This window comes from Chiloscyllium plagiosum, unplaced genomic scaffold, assembly GCF_037043375.1.
Source record: "Chiloscyllium plagiosum isolate Xiang-an unplaced genomic scaffold, Cpla_swu_hap1 HiC_scaffold_47, whole genome shotgun sequence".
Taxonomy (NCBI): domain Eukaryota; kingdom Metazoa; phylum Chordata; class Chondrichthyes; order Orectolobiformes; family Hemiscylliidae; genus Chiloscyllium; species Chiloscyllium plagiosum.
The window spans coordinates 8,036,597-8,056,950 of record NW_028270185.1 but is presented as its reverse complement, the minus strand read 5'-3'; the positions used below and the strand labels follow the sequence as shown (position 1 = coordinate 8,056,950).

Below are 20,354 nucleotides of genomic sequence, written 5' to 3'. Positions count from 1 at the left end.
CCACGGCAATGTGGTTGACTCTTAACTGCCCTCAGAAATGGCCCCAACAGGCCATCCAGGGGCAATAAATGACAACCTTGCACTGTGATGCCCACATCCCATGGAACAGTCCATTGGAAGCAAAATGGAGTGTGGAACATTACCAGATGGTGCTCGTCCTGAAAGGTGTAGTGTAATCTGGTGATCCACTGAGTGTTCCCATTGACGAGGACATCCCGTTCCTCACGGAAATGAACAGTCTGGAGAGATCATCGGAGATAAACCGGTTACCTGGTTAATGGTTCCAACACAAAAACCCCAACGCACACCTCGATGTAACACCTGATCACCCGAATGGAAATCCAGCAATGCTACCCCCCTCTCTCCGCCTCCCACCCACTGCTGCCCCTGACCCCCAGAGTAATGCAGCACTGAAACAGGCCATTCGCTCCATCGTGTCTGTGCAGGTCATGAAGCCACCACAGAGTCAGACAGCAAGGAAACAGACCCGTCATGTCGACAAGGGTTACCCAAACTGAATTGGTTCTATTCACCTGTGTTTGGCCCATATCCCTCAAAACTTTTTCTATTCATGTACCTATCCTTTTAAATGTTGTAATTGTACCAGCCTCCACCGCTTCCTCCGGCAGCTCATTCCATACACGCACCACCCTCCGTGTGAAAACATTGCCCCGTAGGTCTCTTTTATATCTTTCCCCTCTCACCCTAAACCTATGCCCTCTAGTTCTGGACTCCCCCCACCCCAGGGAGAAGACCTTGTCTATTTACCCTATCCATGCCCCTCAAAAACAGCCCCAGCCTATTAAGGTTTACTCTGTATCTAACCCCGTGCTGTTCCTGTCCTAGGAGTGTTTGATGGGGACCGTGTAGAGGGAGCTTTTCTCTGTATCTAACCCCGTGCTGAACATGTCCTGGGAGTGTTTAAAGGGGACAGTGTAGAGGGAGCTTTAATCAGTATCTAACCCCGTGCTGTCCCTGTCATGGGAGTGTTTGGTGGGGGATGGTGTAGAGGGAGTATTACTCTGTGTCTAACCCAGTTCTTTCCCTGTACTGGGAATGTTTACTGGGACAGTGTAAAGCGAGCTTTACTCTCTATCTAACCCAGTGCTGCCCTTGTCCTGGGAGTGTTTGGTGGGTGATGATGTTGAGGAAGCTTTATTCTATATCTAACCCCATTCTGTCCCTGACCTGGGAGTGTTCATTAGGGGATGGAATAGAGGAAGCCTTACTCTGTATCTAACCCTGTGCTGTCCCTGTCCTGGGACTGTTTGATGGGGGATGGTGTCAAGAGATTTTTCCTCTGTATCTAACCCCGTTCTGTCCCTGACTGGAAGTGTTTGATGGGGACAGTGTAGTGAGGGAATTATATCAGGAAGGATAAAGGTCTTTTGCCCAAAATGTCTATTTTCCTGCTCCTTGGATGCTGCCTGAACTGCTGTGCTTTTCCAGCACCACTCTAACCTGGTCCACTGCCCTGGCTGGATTACAATTCCTGCTCAGAAAGACTGTGGGTCCCAGACAATCCCAAACTTTCTTACCTCCTTCTGGTTTAACATGTCCGTCTTGTTCATCCTCTTCATCGCATACACCCTGTCCGTGTACTTCAGCCTGACTACGGCAATCTAGGAGGGAATGCAGGACACTGACCACACTCTGCTCACCCGCAACCCAATGGTGCACGCTGTCCTGGGACAGAGAGACCTCAAGGCCCCCAGACTCCCATTAACCCATCCAACCGGAACTCTATCAACAAACACATTGACTTGGATCCCATTTACCACCCCCTGAGAAAAAGAACAGGACATCACTGTAGGAAATGACATCACTGCAGGAAATGATGTCACCAACCCAAGGAAACCCAAACATATAAATAGAAAGTGGGCTACACCACCAGTGCTTCATCTGGAAGCTCACTGAAGATGTTACCTAGTATGGTGACGAAACGTCTGAAAACGAGCATTCCAGCTCAGCAAGCAAACCTCGACCTGAGCTACAAATCTTCTCAAAACCCGCTTCCATTAACTCACCCAGTCTACTGGGATGTCTGTTTTGCCCCCCCCCCCCCCACCTGTTGGTGTTGCTTAGAGTCATAGAGTTGTGGAGTCGTACAGCATGGAAACAGACCCTTCGGTCCAACCTGTCCATGCCGACCAGATATCCCAAACCAATCTAGTCCCACCTGCCAGCACCCGTATCCCTCCAAACTCTCACTATTCATGTACCCAGCCTTTTAAATGCTGTAATTGTACCAGTCTCCACCACTTCCTCTGGCGGCTCATTCCACACACGCACCACCCTCTGTGTGAAAATGTTGCCCCTTAGGTCTCTCTTATATCTTTCCCCTCTCACCTTAAACCTATGCCCTCTAGTTCTGGACTCCCACACCCCTGGTAAAAGACTTTGTCTATTTACCCTATCCATGCCCCTCATAATTTTGTAAACCTCTATAAGGTCACCCCTCAACCTCCGACGCTCCAGGGAAAACAGCCCCAGCCTGTTCAGCCTCGCCCTATAGCTCACACCCTCCAACCCTGGCAACATCCTTGTAAATCGATTCAGTATGTGATTGTACCTACTAGAGAAGGTGCAAAACTTGACCGACGCTTGGGAAATAAGGCAGGGCAGGTGACTAAGGTGTCAGTGGGGGAGCACTTTGGGGCCAGCGACCATAATTGTATTCGTTTTAAAATAGTGATGGAAAAGGATAGACCAGATCTAAAAGTTGGAGTTCTAAATTGGAGGAAGGGGCTAATTTTGATGGCGAATGCTGGATGGATGACTTCTGGAGCATTATGGAATCCACAGGAGGGAGCAGGAGTCAGAGGGAAGGGGAGATTGAAGGGGGATGAGGGCTGGAGCGTGAGGGGTTATCCTGGGAATAAAGGAGGTGGGAGGTGGAGGAACATTGGAAAGTGGAGGAGTGGATCAGGAGGTTCAGAGGAGGGCTATTGGGGTAGCCCATAACACACTGCTCCTGTGTGCAATTAGGGGTTATCCTGGGAATAAAGGAGGTGGGAGGTGGAGGAACATTGGAAAGTGGAGGAGTGGATCAGGAGGTTCAGAGGAGGGCTATTGGGGTAGCCCATAACACACTGCTCCTGTGTGCAATTAGAGATGGGTGAGACTTTCAGGAGAGAGTGAGGACTGCTGATGCTGGAGATCAGAGTCTAGAGTGTGGTGCTAGAAAAGCATCCGAGGGGCAGGAGAGTCGACGTTTCAGGCATAAGCCCTTCATCAGGAATGAGGATTACGTTCGACTCTCCTGCTCCTTGGATGCTGCTTGACCTACTGTGCTTTTCCAGCACCACACTCTCGACTCTGAATGAGACATTCAGCCCTTCAAGCCTTGCTCCACCATACACCGCCATCTTGGATCAGTAACTCAATGCCCTATGGGATGGACCGGTTGGACCTATGGGTCTCTATGACTCTATCTATTGATTCTTTTTGCATCCAAAACAGTATTAATCATGAAATCGAGCGGGGGCTGCTTTATCCTGGATGGTGTCGAGCATCTTGAGTGTTGTTGGAGCTGCCCCCATCCAGGGCAAGAGGGGAGTATTCCATCACACTCCTGACTTGTGCCTTGTAGATGGTGGGAGAGGCTTTGGAGGGTCAGGGGGGAAGTTACTAGCCATTGTATTTCTGACCTAGCCAAACCCATCGATGTAGTGAGTCCAGTTCATTTACTGTTCAATAATGATGACTCAGGATGGGTCATTTCAAAGGTTGATTAAGGGTCGACCACGTTGCTGTGGGTCTGGAGTCATGCATAGGCCTGACCAGGAAAGGATAGCAGATTTACCCCCCTAAAGGGCATTAGTGAACCAGATGAGTCTTTGCAACAAACAGTGATAGATTAACGGTCTGATGACTGAGACCAATTTACAATTTCAGATTTTAGTTGCTTGAAACACAGAGACTAATTTTACAATTCCAGATTATATATTTTGAGTCTGATTTACAATTCCAGATATGATATTTGAAGACTTGCAAGTTTTATTCATTAAATTTATAGAACTTGGAACAATATAGCGCCGAACAGGCCCTTCAGCCCTCGACGTTGTGCCGACCTGTGAACTAATCTAAGCCAATCCCCCTACACTATCCCATCATCATCCATGTGTTTAAATCTCCCTAATGTGTCTCCCTATGTTTAACATAGTAGGATTTGAACCCACTCACTCAGGGCCTACAGCCTAGGCTCTAGGGATCATTAAATCCAATGCTACCAACCTCCTCCCGACATGTCGAGGGGATTGGAGGAAAGAAGGTGAGGGAGCTGGTGTGGAACATAGTATGGACTGGTTGGGACGAATGGCCTGTTTCTGTGCTGTAAATCCCTTGTACCACCTGGTGAAGGAGCGGCGCTCCGAAAGCTAGTGCTTCCAATTAAACCTGTTGGACTATAACCTGGTGTTGTGTGACTTTTAACTTTGTACAGCCCAGTCCAACACCAGCATCTCCGAATCATCTCATAACCCTGGCCTTGTAGTCTTGCCAAGTGGATGTTATATTTGCTCCTGGCAGTACGAAGATGGACTAATCCACCTGACATTTGGAGGAGAGAGACAATAGCAGGTGCTGGCCTAACTCTGCTGAGGGTGACAGGGGAGTTATATTAAAAAACTCTAAGCCCAGGGATTGGCGCCGTGACTGCCTACCTCACTGAACGCTCCTCTGCCAATGATTTTCAGGATTTCAAAGTCGTCCTGTTGAAGCTGCAACGCTTTCACCTCACTCGCGATGGGCCGAGCTGGTCAAAATATAAAACAACAGGCCTTGAGGAGCTCTGCCCTCTCAGTCTTATTTGGGGATCCTACCTTCAACAAGTCAGGTGGATTGGCCATGCTAAATTGCCCATGGGTTAGGTGCGTTAGTCAGAGGGAATTGGGTCTGGGTGGGTTACTCTTCGGAGGGTCGGTGTGGACTGGTTGGGCCGAAGGGCCCGTTTCCACACTGTAGGGAATCTAATCTAATCTAAAAGAAAACATGGCAGCCCCTCCAACCCCCCACAGGGGGCGACACAGTGTCAGGAAAGGTGCATAGACGGAAGGCGGAGGGAAAGTTAATATATCCCCTTTCGTAACCTCATAAAGGAACTTCCCAAAATCCAGGGCGAAAGTGAGGCCTGCAGATGCTTGAGATCAGAGCCTAGATCAGAGTGGTGCTGGAAAAGCACAGTGGGTCCGGCAGCATCCGAGGAGCAGGAGAATCGACGTTTCGGGCAAAAGCCCTTCCATCAGGAATGAGGCAGGGAGCCTCCGGGGTGGAGAGATAAATGGGAGAGGGGTGGGGCTGAGTTAGATCTCTTCCCACAATCCAGTCTACCGCCCTCGCTGTTCACAATGGGGTCTCCTCCACACTGGGGAAATGAAGCGTAGACTGGGTGACCTCTTCGCAGAACACCTACCCTCTGCCCGCAAAAAAGACCCTGAGCTTCCAGTTACCTGTCACCTCAACACCCCACCCTGCTCCCTGGCCAACGTCCCCCATCTCAGGCTTGCTGCAGTGCTCCAGTGAAGCTCAGGGCAAGCTGGAAAAAAGCACCTCGTTTTCCCCTCGGGGACCCTGCAGCCTTTTGGACTCAATATCGAGTTCAACAACTTCAGGGCTTGAGCTCTCCCACATCCTTACCCAACCCCCACACACCAGACCTTGTAATCACATGATCTGCTATTGCACACAACCCATTGTTAGCCACTAACAGTCCCCATTAATAGCTATTCACCTTCCTAGCCAGATCATTACCCCCTCCTTTGTCTATCCTTTTCTCACTCGGGGCTATACCCAGCTATTGTTAACCCCTTACCATCCTACATCGTTTGCATAAGATTAGATTCCCTACAGTGTGGAAACAGACCTTTCAGCCCAACAAGTCCACACCCACCCTCCGAAGAGTAACCCACCCAGACCCATTCCCCTCTGACTAATGCACCTAACACTACAGGCAATTTAGCATGGCCAATTCACCTGACCTGCACATCTTTGGATTGTGGGAGGAAACCGGAGCACCCGGAGGAAACCCACGCAGACATGGGGAGAATGTGCAAACTCCACGCAGTCAGTCGCCTGAGGTGGGAATTGAACCCGGGTCTCTGGCGCTGTGAGGCAGCAGTGCTAACCACTGTGCCACTCCTAAAAAACTGACATTTTCTGAGCTACCATCAGTCCTGAGAAAGGGTCACTGGACCCTGAAATGTTCACTCCGATTTCTCTCCTCAGCTGCTGCTAAACCTGACTAGAATAGAATCCCTACAGTGTGGAAACAGGCCCTTCAGCCCACACCGATCCTCTGCAGGGTAACCCACCCAATCGCATTTCCCAACACTTACCCCTAACTAATGGGTGTAACAGTATGGTGCAATTTAGCACAGCAAATTCTGCTACACATCTGCACATCTTTGGACTGTGGGAGGAAACTGGAGCACCCGGAGGAAACCCAAACAGACACAGAGAGAATGTGCAAACTCCACACAGACAGTCACCCGAGGCTGGAATCGAACCTGGGTCCCTGGCGCTGTGAGGTAGCAGTGCTAACCGCTGAGACACCGTGCTGCCTGCATTTTTAGAAACTCCACAGTGTGGAAGCAGGCCATTCGACCCATCAAGTCCTCTGAAGCACATCCCACCTAGACCCACACTATTCCTGCATTCCCCAATCCACCTAACCTGTACATCATCAGACAAAGTTAATTATCACACAGCACCAGCGCTCTGGAAGCTAGTGCCCCCAAATAAACCTCTCGGACTATAACCTGGTGTTGTGTGATGCTTAACTTTGTCCACCCCAATCCAACACTGGCACCTCCACATCACGTCTCCGGACTGTGGGAGGAGACCAGAGCACCAAGGGGAAACCCACGCAGACACGGGGAGAATGTGCAAACTCCACACAGACAGTCGCCTGAGGGTGGGATCGAACCCGGGTCCCTGGCGCTGTGAGGCAGCAGTGCTAACCACTGAGCCGTCATATTAGCATTAATGCTAACATGGAATATTATTTAATGTAATGACGCAATAGTTCTTGCAGTAAAAACAATGCAACAAAATATTTAAACTTTTCCTACGTTGATATTAATTTTGAAGGTTTCTCAGTCGGCAGGTCAAGTAAATTAAGTGATCCTTGGGATCGTTTGTCAGATTCAGTTGGTCCTCAGGTGAGAAAGGTTTGCGAATCCGGAATCGCTTATGAGTTGCATTTTTCACCTTCGCTGAGGGAGAAGGTGGGAGCTGAGTTGGATGACCAGCCCATGCTCGTATTGAATGGTGGAGCAGGCTGGAAGGGCCGAATGGCCTATTCCCTTACCTCCTCCCTTTCTATTTGTTGTTGGTTAATATTGGGACTAACATTCCTGATGAAGGGCTTATTCCCGAAACGTCGGCTCTCCTGCTCCTCGGATGCTGTCTGACCTGCTGTGCTTTTCCAGCGCCACACTTTGCAACACTACCCAAGGCCTTTCCTTTAATTGTGCAAGTACTGATTAATTTCTGATTGTTTAACAATTTCTGATTAACAGTGGGGTACACTTGCTGACTCTGTCTCTCCAGCATCTGCAGGCCTCACTATCTCCTAACATAGGGAGCAGGCCGGCCACAACACCATCCCTGCGCTGCTCTGTAACAATGCGGCCGTAAGACCTTCCACAGTCATCAGGGCCGCCAACTGGAGCTTCCGAGCCTCAGCTCCCGCTGCGGACAGTGCCTCTGACAGTACTGCACTCCGTCAGCGCCGTTCCCGGTGAACCCTGCCCGATTTAGACAGGGCCGCTCACCGACCCGGCTCAGAACAGCGGGCGCGGACGGACAACGTGGAGGGGATTTCCTCCGCTCTCGCTTACCCCAGGCGAGGAAATCCTGGACGTGTTTCTCTCGCGACAAAACGGAGCGGCTTAGCTCCTCCACCACGCAGACGAGAACGTCCAGAAGCCCCTCGGGATGGAGCAACCTCCCCGTTAGGGTCAGCGATTGTAACTCTCTCAGTCTCACCTCGGTTGACATTTCTGTCTTAAAGTCACACTCACAAGATTCGAGATGGAAAGTCATTTCCGATCACCGTCCGGAATTGTTAAACTGGAGAAACCCTTCGGCACATCCTCCCTGACAGTTGTTCCCCGTTCTCTCTCCCTCCTGTTGTTTTCACTCTGCCCTCAGCGACCGGCTGAGTAACTAGGTCTGCCTGCTTTAAATTGCTGCTGACCACAATGAGCTCAGCTCTTAAAGCAAGAATTATTGGTGCACACTTAATATTTTGGACCTTTTCAATTACATGCCACAACAAAAAATTGTTTTGTTTCTTGGTAGAAAGGACAATTCCTGACAATCTTCACACTGATTGGGCTCAATGTCATTGTCAGGTGGAGAACAGCAACCGTGATATTAGGTAGATACTGAGTAAAGCTCCCTCTACAATGTCCCCGTCAAACACTCCCAGGACAGGGTCAGCATGGGGTTAGATGCAGAGTAAAGCTCCCTCTACAATGTCCTCATCAAACACTCCCAGGACAGGGACATCACGGGGTTAGATGCAGAGTAAAGCTTCCTCTACACTGTCCCCATCAAACACTCCCAGGACAGGGACAGCACGGGGTTAGATACAGAGTAAAGATCCCTCTACACTGTCCCCATCAAACACTCCCAGGACAGGGACAGCACGGGGTTAGATACAGAGTAAAGATCCCTCTACAATGTCCTCATCAAACACTCCCAGGACAGGGACAGCACGGGGTTAGATACTGAGTAAAGATCCCTCTACACTGTTTCAAGAGAGCATTCATTACTTTTTGAGTTGAGGTCCTGTTAGCATAGAGGAAGGTCATCACTCTGAAACATGAGATCAATCTTGGTCACTCTATCTCTCTTTCTCTCACTCCCTCTTTCTCTCACTCCCTCTAGCTACTGCCTGAGCTGCTGACTGATTTCAGAACTCCGGTAATTTGACTCAGTGAGGAATTCTTTTCCACTTGGAGCTCGAGATGAAGGATTTGATCCAGGAGGAGGCAGACAGTCAGACTGAGACAGGTTGGAGAAGCAGGTGAGATAGCTGAGGCTGCCGTGACAGGGGAACATCAAGGCAGAGGTGATGTCCCTCATCATGTGTAAGAGCAACAGTTGGGGAAATCAATGCAATCCCAAAATCTGAGATCCCATGACTGACTGATTGCTAACTTTTATTTCTTTCCCTTCTGGGGTGTTGGTATTGATGGCTGGGCTAGAATTTGTTGTCGGCAGAAGTGGGTACAGCAGTTGCTGGAGTTTAGAGTCAAGATTAGAGTGGTGCTGGAAATACACACTGGTTAGGCAGCATCCGAGGGAGCAGGAAAATTGACCTGCTGTGTTTTTCTAGCATCACTTTAATCTTGACTAGAATGTGTTGCCCCTTGAGAAGGTGGGGGTCAGCTGCCATCTTGAACCGCTGCAGCCCGTGTGCTGTGGGTTGACCCACGATGCCCTGAGGGAGGGAATTCCAGGATTCTGACCCAGCGACACTGAAGGAACGGCGATATATTTCCAAGTCAGGATGGTGAGTGGAGGGGAACTTGCAGGGGGTGGTGTTCCCATGTATCTGCTGCCCCTTGTCCTTCTCGATGGAAGTGGCCATGGGTTTGGAAGGTGCTGCCTGAGGATCTTTGGTGAATTTCTGCAGTGCGTCTTGTAGATGGTGCACACTGCTGCTACTGAGCGTCGATGGGAGAGGGAGGGAATGTTTGTGGATGTGGTGCCAATCAAGCGGGGGCTGCTTTGACCTGGATGATGTCAAGTTTCTCGAGTGTTGTTGGAGCTGCCCCCATCCAGGGCAAGTGGGGAGTATTCCCTCACCCTCCTGACTTGTGCCTTGTAGATGGTGGGACAGGCTTTGGGGAGTCAGGAGGGGAGTTACTCACTGCAGGACTCTAACTGCTCTGGTAGCCACTGTGTTTATATGGCTGGCCCAGTTGAGTTTGTGATTAATGATAAACCCCAGAATGCTGACTTACGATGACAATACCATAGCTCTGACATCACTTACGGTGAGCAAGTAATTCCATAATGTTTACATGAAGAGGGAGGTCTTAGGCCCTGCACTGGAGAGCTGTACATGTGAATGCATCATGGCCAGGTGCAAATAAAAGAGGCTTACAATTTAAAAAGAGTTGAAGACTGAACTTAGACAGGGAGTAAACAGCCTCAGGGACAATGTATGCAGATACCTACTGTTATATCAGTCCTTCCTTTAGAACTGGAATTCTATACTGGGTAGACAATGGTAACTGCAACAGGAACACCATATTGTTGATGCTCACGCTCCCATTGGATGATCTGGACCCAAGCTCTACCCCTCTGTCACCAAGCTCCACCCCTCCATGTCACCTGACCAGCTCTCTCAAAGGGGACAAGCAATGTTGTGGAACTTGAAAGCGTTCAGAAAAGATTTACAAGGATGTTGCCAGGGTTGGAGGGTTTGAGCTACATGGAGAGGCTGAATAGGCTGGGGCTGTTTTCCCTGGAGTGTCGGAGGCTGAGGGGCGACCTTATAGAGGTTTATAAAATCATGAGGGGCATGGATAGGATAAATAGACAAAGTCTTTTCCCTGGGATCGGGGAGTACAGAACTAGAGGGAACAGGTTTAGGGTGAGAGGGGAAAGATATAAAAGGGACCTAGGGGTAACTTTTTCACACGGGGGTGGGTACGTGTATGGAATGAGCTGCCAGAGGAAGTGGTGGAGGCTGGTACAATTACAACATTTAAAAGGCATCTGGATGGGTATATGAATAGGAAGGGTTTGGAGGGATATGGGCCGGGTGTTGGCAAATGGGACTATATTAGGTTGGGATATCTGGTCAGCATGGACAAGTTGGACCGAAGGGTGTCTTCCTGCGCTGTACGACTCTATGACTGTATAACACCCAGAACCTGGAGGTAGAGCACACTGGTCCCTCAATCTGCAGTAGCCTATTTGCTGAAAACACAAGCCCATGGACTGTGGACCTGTGGATGACTGGTGCACACCTGGAGGCACAGTGAGGTGGCTCAGCCTCTGGGGAATGGTGCCTGAAGTCACCAGGAATTGAAGACCCCTCCCTCAGGTCACTACTCTGTGCAACGCTGTAGAACAAAACCTCACAGGGCCAGTTAAAAATCGAGAAGTTTATTTTCTTTTGTCCATTTCTCTTTCCCAGTCATAAACGTATTGAGCACCTGGGATTAAAATGCCCTTTGGCTGTCATCCGATGGGTGGATTTTGTTCCTTTCCGATCGATGTAAGGCAGCAGTCCGTCACATAAATAGGGAGGGAGTAGCGGGATACAGAACCTGGAAGTGAAAACGGTTTTAGTACGGAAGGACAAAATGTGTCAGCGCAGGTTTGGAGGGCCGAATGGCCTGTTGCTGTGCTGTACTGTTCTTTGACACATGTTGGCTGCCAAATCTGGGGCACGTCAACTTCCTAGACCCAAGTTCTGATGAAAACGCTCAAAACATTAACTCTTATTTCTCTCTCTGTGGATGCTGCTGAGTTTCTCCAGCATTTTCGGTGTCTGTTTCAGAGTTCCAGCATCCACAGGATTGTGCCCTGGTTAATCTCAGCTGGTAACCCAGTATCAAAGGAAAGGTAGTAGCAGCTTTGTCTGGTGCCACTAGGGGGAGTCACCTCTAAGTACCTGACATCTGGAATGATAAAAGAGGCAAGATGTTCCTAGCCAGGGCAGAGTGGAGGGACTACGCCAAGATGGGCCACACGTTCTCTCCCCTGAAGAAGTGGAGGACCAGGGAGGGGACTCATGAGCCCTAGTGCATTGGGAGATTTATCCACACTCTCCTCCTTTCACTTGCCTCATGCAACCCATAATTGGGAGCCATTGCCACACTCCGGTCCAAGGATTTTATAGTCACAGAATCCCTACAGTTTGAGAGCAGGCCATTCAGCCCATCAAGTCCACATCAACACTCTGAAGAGACATCCCACCCAGAACAACACCCCTACATTTTTCATGGCTAACTCACCTAGCCTCAACACTATGGAACAATTTAGCACGGCCAATCCACCCTAACCTGCACATCCCTGGGCACTATGGGACAATTTAGCACGGCCAATCCACCCTAACCTGCACATCACTGGGCACTATGGGGCAATTTAGCATGGCCAATCCACCCTAACCTGCACATCTCTGGGCACTATGGGGCAATTTAGCACGGCCAATCCACCCTAACCTGCACATCTTTGGGTGGAAACCCACGCAAACACGGGGAGAATGTGCAAACTCCACACAGACAGTCACCCGAGGCTGGAATCAAACCCAGGTCCCTAGTGCTGTGAGGCAGCGGCGCTAACCACCAAGCCACCGTTTGGGTTCTGGCAAAATTTGGCTTTGTGTTCTCCGCGCCTATATTGACAAAGCCAGCGCAGGGATTCTCAACATTACAGCCAAGACTTTATCAGACAATTACACACAACCTGGTCGTTCACATTGTACAAACCAAACTAGGTATCTCAGAAAGGCTGGGCCCTTCCCGAGGATCATCCCACTGTTAGCAATGAAGCCTTGTCTCCAAACACCTACAGTAAGAAATCCAACTGAAGATGAGTGTGCTTCTTTAAAACAGAGATGAGGAAACTATTTTGTCTCAGTGGGTTGAGGGTCTTTGGAATTCCCTTCCTCAAGAGGCAGCGTCAGGAGAACAGGACCAAAACCCAAGCAGAAATGTAAAAGCGTTCCTTTTTTAGGGAGTGATGGGAGCTGCAGGTGAAAAGATAAACGTGCAGAATCTTTAAATGTATTTAAGGCAGAGGGAGATCGATTCCCAATGACCAGGGGGGTGAAAGATTATCGGGGGGTGGGGGGGGGGGAATGAACTGGGGTAGCAGACTGGAAGGGCAGAGTGGCCTACTCCTGTTCCTGCATTCATAAACAGCTACTGGCAGCACAATCCTTGGCAAGATTTCGGACTGAGCTGAGGAGGAACTTCTTCCCCCCAGAGGGTTGTGAATCTGTGGAATTCCCCGCCCAGTGAAGCAGCTGAGGCTTCCTTGTTGAATGATTTTAAGGCAGAGGTAGATCTTTGAACAGTAAAGGGATTAAGGGTGATGGTGAGCTGAGCCCATGATAAAGATCAGTCATAGTCTTATTGAATGGGGGAACAGGCTGGAGGGGCCAGAGGGCCGAGCCCTGCTCCGAGTTCTTACGTTCCAAGAGGAGGGAAGCTGAAGAGATGAAGAGATAAAGAGAGATAAAGAGAGATAAAGAGCGAGAGAGAGCGAGATAAAGAGAGAGAGTGAGGTAGACAGAGAGAAAGAGAGAGTGAGATAAAGAGAGACTGGGAGATAGATAGATAGAGATAAAGAGAGATATATAGAGAGAGAGGTATAGAGAGAGAGATAAGGAGAGAGATAGAGAGAGATAAAGAGAGAGAGAGATACAGAGAGATAAAGGGAGAGAGATAGAGAGAGATAGAGAGAGATAGAGAGAGTGATAGAGAGAGAGGTAAAGAGAGAGGTATAGAAAGAGAGAGATAAAGAGATAACAGGAGAGATAGAGAGAGTGAGAGAGAGTTAAAGAGAGAGAGATATATAGAGAGAGATAAAGCGAGAGAGGAAGCATTATCTGACAGTTAACTCGTCTTCAAACTAAGTGTCTGTGGCAGCAGCATACAATCTTACCGATATCTGCCCAGTCAGCTGACGGTCAAATACTGAAGGCTGGGAGATTATTAGATTCTCACGAGGGAGGCAGAGCGATCGAGACAGAATTGGGATATTTTGTCCACATTGTTGATTGGTCAGGATTTCCACATCCCCCCAAAACCAAAGGATTTTATGTCCTGTCCCATTCCAAGACAGACGGTCAAAACTGATTGGACACTATCTGACCCAATGGCATTGCCTGACCTTTCGATAATGGGACCATAGGCTTTGTTTCCATGCTGTATGAGTCTATGGTATGCATTTGCTCGCTCTCTCTCCTGTTCCCAGACCTGTGGCAAAATCCTAATTCCTTCTCAGGATTATCCATGACGCGGTCCCCACTTGTTAGCTCGTCCACTGTCTCAGTCCGACTCTAATCACAGGAGGCATTAATCCTATAGAAGCTGAGGGAAGGATGTGATGGTAAGGAACGTGCAGCGTCGGGGCAGAAAGAGCAAGAGATAGAGATAGGCACAGAGACAGAGAGAGACAGATACTGAGAGAAACAGAGAGACAGACACACACACATATCAAGAGAAACACAGAGAGAGAGGCAGACACTGAGAGAAACAGAGAAACACACATACATACCAAGAGAAACACAGAGAGAGACAGATACTGAGAGAAACAGAGAGACAGACACACACACATACCAAGAGAAACACAGAGAGAGACAGATACTGAGAGAAACAGAGAGAGAGACACACACACACATACCAAGAGAAACACAGAGAGAGACAGACACTGAGAGAAACAGAGAGAGAGACACACACACATACCAAGAGAAACAGAGAGAGAGACAGATACTGAGAGAAACAGAGAGAAAGGGACAGATACAGAGATAGAAAGACAGAGAGAGAAAGAGAGATAGAGAGACAGATACATAGACAGCAAGTCAGACACTGAGATAGAGAGATAGTGACGGAGAGATAGAGAGACAGACACAGAGATAGAGAGACAGACAGAGAGAGAGAGAAATAGAGAGACAGATATAGAGATAGAGAGATAGGCTTTGAGATAGACAGATAGAGATATAGAAAGATAGACAGAGAGATAGATCGACAGAGAGATAGCGACAGGCGCCAAGATAGTGAAAACGAGATAGACAGACACAGACACAGAGATAGATAGAGAGAGAGAGAGACACACACACACAGAGATAGAAAAACAAAGAGAGATAGAGAGTCAGAGATAGAGAGACGGTAAGAAGATACAGAGACAGATGCAGACTTAGAGACAGGTACCAAGATCAAGAGATATAGAGATAGTGACAACGAGACAAAGAGATAGAGATACAAAATATCGAGACAAACAGAGTTAGAGAGAGTGGCAGACACTGAAATAAAAGGAAAGTCCGACACAGGGTCGGGAGGGTCAGCCAGAGTTAGATATTTGAGATTGAGAGAGTTACACAGAGGCAGAGAGAAACAGGCACAGAGATATCAACAATAAAGCGAGAAGACTAGGCAGACTCTCGCAGGGAGAAACCAAATTAGAGACAGAGACTGGGCAGAGATTTATCCAATGTTAGAGAGAGAGCGATAGGAAAGGGAAAGATAAAGTGATGTAGAAAGGTTAGAATTAGAGGAGACGCAGAGAGATACAGAACCGAGTGAAAAGGATAGAGAAGGCACTGGAAAGCTGGGACAGAAAAGAGAGAGAGAGAGAGGGAGAGAGAGAGAGGGAGATAGAGGTGGACGGTGGGGGGGGGAGGAGAGAGAGAGGGAGAGAGAGAGAGAGATGGGGGGAGAGAGAGGGAGGGAGAGAGAGAGAGGGAGAGAGAGGGGGATGGGGGGAGAGAGAGGGAGGGAGAGAGAGAGAGAGAGGGAGAGAGAGAGAGAGAGGGAGATAGAGAGGGAGAGAGAGAGAGGGAGATAGAGGGGGACGGGGGAGAGAGAGGGGGAGAGAGAGAGAGGGAGATAGAGGGGGACGGGGAGAGAGAGGGAGATAGAGGGGGACGGCGGGGGGGAGGAGAGAGAGAGGGAGAGAGAGAGAGATGGGGGGAGAGAGAGGGAGGGAGAGAGAGAGAGAGAGGGAGAGAGAGGGGGATGGGGGGAGAGAGAGGGAGGGAGAGAGAGAGAGAGAGATGGGGGGAGAGAGAGGGAGGGAGAGAGAGAGAGAGAGATAGAGGGAGATAGAGGGGGACGGGGGGAGAGAGAGGGAGAGAGAGAGAGAGAGAGAGGGAGATAGAGGGGGACGGGAGAGAGGGAGAGAGAGAGATGCGGGGGGGGAGAGAGAGGGAGAGAGAGAGAGAGATGCGGGGGGAGAGAGAGAGGGAGAGAGAGAGAGAGATGGGGGGAGGGGAGGGGGGAGAGAGAGAGAGATGGGGGAAGGGGAGGGGGGAGAGAGAGGGGCAATATCAGATTAAGAGAGGCACATGGAGAAAAGCAGAGATTGGAAGAATGGAAGCGAAGGAGGGAGTGTGAGAATGAGAGATGAAGCTGTCCAGATTTAAACGGCTGTACTTCCATTCAGCTGTCACTCGAGGAGATGTCAGCGATCTAGTTCTCTAGGTGGGTGTCTGTGGGTGGGTGTCTGTGGGTGAGTGTCTGTGGGTGGGTGTCCGTGGGTGGGTGTCTGTGGGTGGGTGTCTGTGGGTGAGTGTCTGTGGGTCTGGTCAGCGACCTGCTTGAGGATTATTGCTGCCTCCTTCAGATATCGAACTGGTGGCTCGTGTTGTTGACCCAGCTCCCCCAGAGTCTGACAGAATCCTGAGGCAGTGAGTCACGGAGGAAGAGAGAGAGAGAGAGAGAGAGAGACAGAGAGAGAGACCCAGAGAGAGAGAGAGAGAGAGAGAGAGACAGAGAGAGAGACCCAGAGAGAGAGAGAGAGAGAGAGAGAGGGGCAGAACCCAGAGTCCAGCGACGTTGTGGAAGACATGGACTGAGGTAAACCATACCCTGAGTCACTGCTCAGTCTTGTCCGACCCTAATCTCCAATCCATTTGCCAGCAGAGAACTTATTTAATGTAAAAATCATCCAATTCCTTTACCCAATCCTTTTTCCTCCCCGTTCAAATTTTGTTCCTCAACATTTTCCTCCAACAAACTTCCCATTCCCTTTCAATTTCAGCATTCCGTCTTCGTTCTGAATTTCCCATCCCCCGTTATTTGTATTCTCCCCTTTGCCTTTGACTCCATCTTGCTCCACCCACAATGCCCTTGACCTCCCTCCGTTCTGTCCCCAGTTCTTCCTGACTGAAAGCCTCTTCATGGTTGGTGCAGGGCTGGGAAGGGGGCAGTGATGTTGGCAGGGAGGTGGTGAGGCCAGGGATGGGGTTGAGCGGAGAGTGGGTGCACATGGAAGGGGAGAGATCCCAATGCATCAAATCCTGCCCAATGGCGCCCAATATTTCAATTCAGTAGATCGTGCGATTGGTTCCTGAGATGTCAAGGTTGGGGGGTGTGGGAGTTTCTTAAGATGAGGCATTAGGTAAACTGGGTCAATTTGGGGTCTTAATTCTCTAGCATTTCGGAGATTTGAGAGGCGAGCTCATTGAATACTCGAAAATAATTAAAGGGACAGACAGAAAGTCAACCTCACTTCAGAAGACAGTCTCTCTATCTCCAATATCGACCGAGTGAACCATCTCTGTGGACTGTCTTTGATTCCAGTGTATCTTTCCTTGAATAAGCCATCCAAACTGCCCATGCTAGTCCAGCCATGGTCTGACCAGTGTCTTAGAATCCCTACAGTGTGGAAGCAGGCCATTCAGCCCATCGAAGGGCAGAATGGCCTACTCCTGCACCTATTGTCTATTGTCTATTGTCTATCGAGACCACACCGACCCTCCCAAGAACATTCCATCTATACCCTATCCCTGTAACCCTGCATTTCCCATGGGTAACCCACCAGGCTTGCACGTTCCTAGGCACCACGGGGCAACTTGCTCGGCCAATCCACCCTAACGTGCGCATTTTTCTTCCCCCATCAACCAATGGCAGATTTGAAACTGTGATGGAGATGAATTATTTCTCTCGAAGGGTGGTGAATGCATAGGGTCTGCTACCCCAGAGTATGGGACACGCCGAGAGACTGAATAAGGAGGGGGGTTGTAACTAGGATCGGGCTGAAGGGGCAGGAGGAGTGAGCAGGAAAGTGGAGTTAAGGCCGAGGTGAGATAGTATTGAACGGTGAACCGTGCCTGAGGGGCAGAGTCCAGTAAGGGTGGTAGTGAGCTGCCCCCTGTACTTACCACAAAGATTTTCTTGCTCACTTCAGACGGAGGCTCAGAGTCCAACATACTGACTGACCTTGGGAACTCATTACCGCCTGGTGGCAGACGGGCAGGGTATACTGAGAGGGAGGGTCAATGCCCACCCCACGAACACCGTTTGATTCTGGAATGTTGCTGAGGTTCTGAAGCATTTCCCATCTCTCTGTCTCTCTCTGCCCGCAGCCTTACGCAGCCCCGCTCACCCAGGAATCTGCAATGGAAAACGTCAGCCTGAAGGAAAATGTGGAACACCTTCCCGTCCAGGTCAGTGCGAAAAGCTTCCTGTAGGTTCCACCACTTTGTCACGATTCAGTACCGTCCATCATTCATTACCCCTTCAGCTCACATACAGTGCTGAGGGAGTGGGCACTGTCAGAGGGTCAGTGCAGAGGGAGTGCTGCAATGTCGGAGGGTCAGTGCTGAGGGACTGCTGCACTGTGGGAAGGTCAGTGCTGAGGGAGTGCTACACTGTCAGAGGGTCAGTGCTGAGGGAGTGGGCACTGTCCGAGGGTCAATACTGAGAGAGTGAGCACTGTCAGAAGGTCAGTGCTGAGGGAGTGCTGCACAGTCAGAGGGTCAGTTCTGAGGGAGCGCTGCATTGTCGGAGGGTCAGTGCTTAGGGAGTGGATACTGTCGGAGGATCAGTGCTGAGGGAACACTGCACTGTCGGAGAGTCAGTACTGAGGGAGTGCTGCAATGTCGGAGGGTCAGTGCTGAGGGAGTGCCCCACTGTCGGAGGGTCAGTGCTGAGGGAGTGCCGCACTGTCGGAGGGTCAGTGCTGAGGGAGTGCCGCAATGTCGGAGGATCAGTGCTGAGGGAGTGCCGCACTGTCAGAGGATCAGTGCTGAGGGAGTGCTGCACTGTCGGAGGGTCAGTGCTGACGGAGTGGGCACTGTCGGAGGGTCAGTGCTGAGGGAGTGCTGCACTGACGGAGGGTCAGTACTGAGGGAGTGGGCACTGTCAGAGGGTCAGTGCTGAGGGAGTGCATCACTGACGGAGGGTCAGTACTGAGGGAGCGCCACACTGTCGGAGGGTCAGTGCTGAGGGAGTGCCGCACTGTCGGAGGATCAGTGCTGAGGGAGCGCAGCACTGTCGGATGGTCAGTGCTGATGGAGCGCTGCACTGTCGGAGGGTCAATGCTGAGGGAGCTCTGCACTGTCGGAGGGTCAGTGCTGAGGGAGTGCCGCACTGTCGGAGGGTCAGTGCTGAGAGAGTGCCGCACTATCGGAGGGTCAGTGCTGAGGGAGTGGGCACTGTCGGAGGGTCAGTGCTGAGGGAGTGCCGCACTGTCGGAGGATCAGTGCTGAGGGAGTGCCGCACTGTCGGAGGGTCAGTGCTGAGGGTCAGTGCTGAGGGAGTGGGCACTGTCGGAGGGTCAGTGCTGAGGGAGTGGGCACTGTTGGAGGGTCAGTGCTGAGGGAGTGGGCACTGTCGGAGGGTCAGTGTGTCAGAGATCCCATCTCTAAGTGAGATATCATATGAAGGTCCTGTATGTTCTCTCTGGGTGTTAGAAATGGTTATGCAACATTTGCACAAGATCCTGTGATGAAATAACGGCCAACTGGTCTGTGCTCCCGATGTTAGTTAAAGAATAAGTATTGTTCGGCACGCCCGGGAGAGCTTGTATCTACACCGATCCAACCAACAGCAACATGGTTAGTTTGAGTCCATCAACTCCATCCCCACACCTGGGGGACAATGGTGTGCTTGTAATGTGTCTGCTCTCCGTATTCCTTAAGGCCTGGCTAATGCTGTTAGCCAAGGGTTCAAATCCCACCAAAGCCGCCAGTGTTGTTTAATTTTAATTAATAAATTTGACTGTCGGGGGTCTGGATGCAATTGTCAAGTGTTGGAAAAACCCATCAGTTTCACCTGACAGAAGGAAATCTGCCATCCTTACCCCGTCTGGCCTACAAATGACTCCAGACCCACAGCGATGGGGTTGACTCTTAAACTGCCCTCCCGCGGCGATTAGAGATCGGGCAATAAGAGTTGGCCCAGCCAGAGACAGCCTCATCCTGTGAGCCTGCACCTCCCAGACGGGACTGAATCGACCCAGCTCAGACTGGAGGACAGATCGAAGCATTTCAAAATGGCTCCCTTTCTGCAACATTACTGTTTCAATGCAAGTGCCCTCCCTGCATTTCACACGGGGGACAAAGCCAGTATTTATTGCCCCTCTGGAATTACCCCTTGAGCTTTCTGGAACTGAGTGCCCTTCAAGGCCACTTTGTTAAATTTAATTCACAGGATGAGGGTGTTCCTGCCTAGGCCCAGCATTTGTTGCCCCGTCCCTAATTGCCCCAGAGAGCTGGAAAGCGTCGACCCCATTGCTGTGGGTCAGGAGTCACGTGTAGGCCAGACCGGGTAAGGATGGCAGTTTTCTTTCCTGAAGGACATTTGGGAACCCGATGGGTTTTCCCAACAATTGACACTGGATTCCTGATCATCATTAGACTCAGAATTCCCAGAATT

At 50.2% G+C, this 20,354-nt stretch overlaps 2 protein-coding genes across 4 annotated transcripts in view; one reads left to right on the top strand and one right to left on the bottom strand.

The window, feature by feature from the left end:
• Nucleotides 1-8,130, bottom strand: part of dmpk (DM1 protein kinase) — a 44,666-nt gene extending 36,536 nt beyond the window's left edge. Inside the window, exons 1-4 of one of the 2 annotated variants that reach the window (XM_087984153.1) lie at nt 7,842-8,130; nt 4,665-4,756; nt 1,539-1,622; nt 144-239 (exon numbers count right to left, since the gene is read on the bottom strand). In XM_087984153.1, the coding sequence (XP_087840279.1) occupies nt 144-239; nt 1,539-1,622; nt 4,665-4,756; nt 7,842-8,046 (477 nt within the window). In that variant the 5' untranslated portion in view covers nt 8,047-8,130. The remainder of the gene's footprint in view (nt 1-143; nt 240-1,538; nt 1,623-4,664; nt 4,757-7,841) is intronic. The other variant, XM_087984154.1, reaches the window with a different exon arrangement.
• A 7,899-nt stretch (nt 8,131-16,029) lies between these two features.
• Nucleotides 16,030-20,354, top strand: part of LOC122542694 (protein LBH-like) — a 36,340-nt gene continuing 32,015 nt past the window's right edge. The window contains exons 1-3 of one of the 2 annotated variants that reach the window (XM_087984113.1): nt 16,064-16,175; nt 16,318-16,550; nt 18,062-18,142. In XM_087984113.1, the coding sequence (XP_087840239.1) occupies nt 18,095-18,142 (48 nt within the window). In that variant the 5' untranslated portion in view covers nt 16,064-16,175; nt 16,318-16,550; nt 18,062-18,094. Of the gene's footprint in view, nt 16,176-16,317; nt 16,551-18,061; nt 18,143-20,354 lie in introns of both variants that reach the window. The other variant, XM_087984112.1, reaches the window with a different exon arrangement.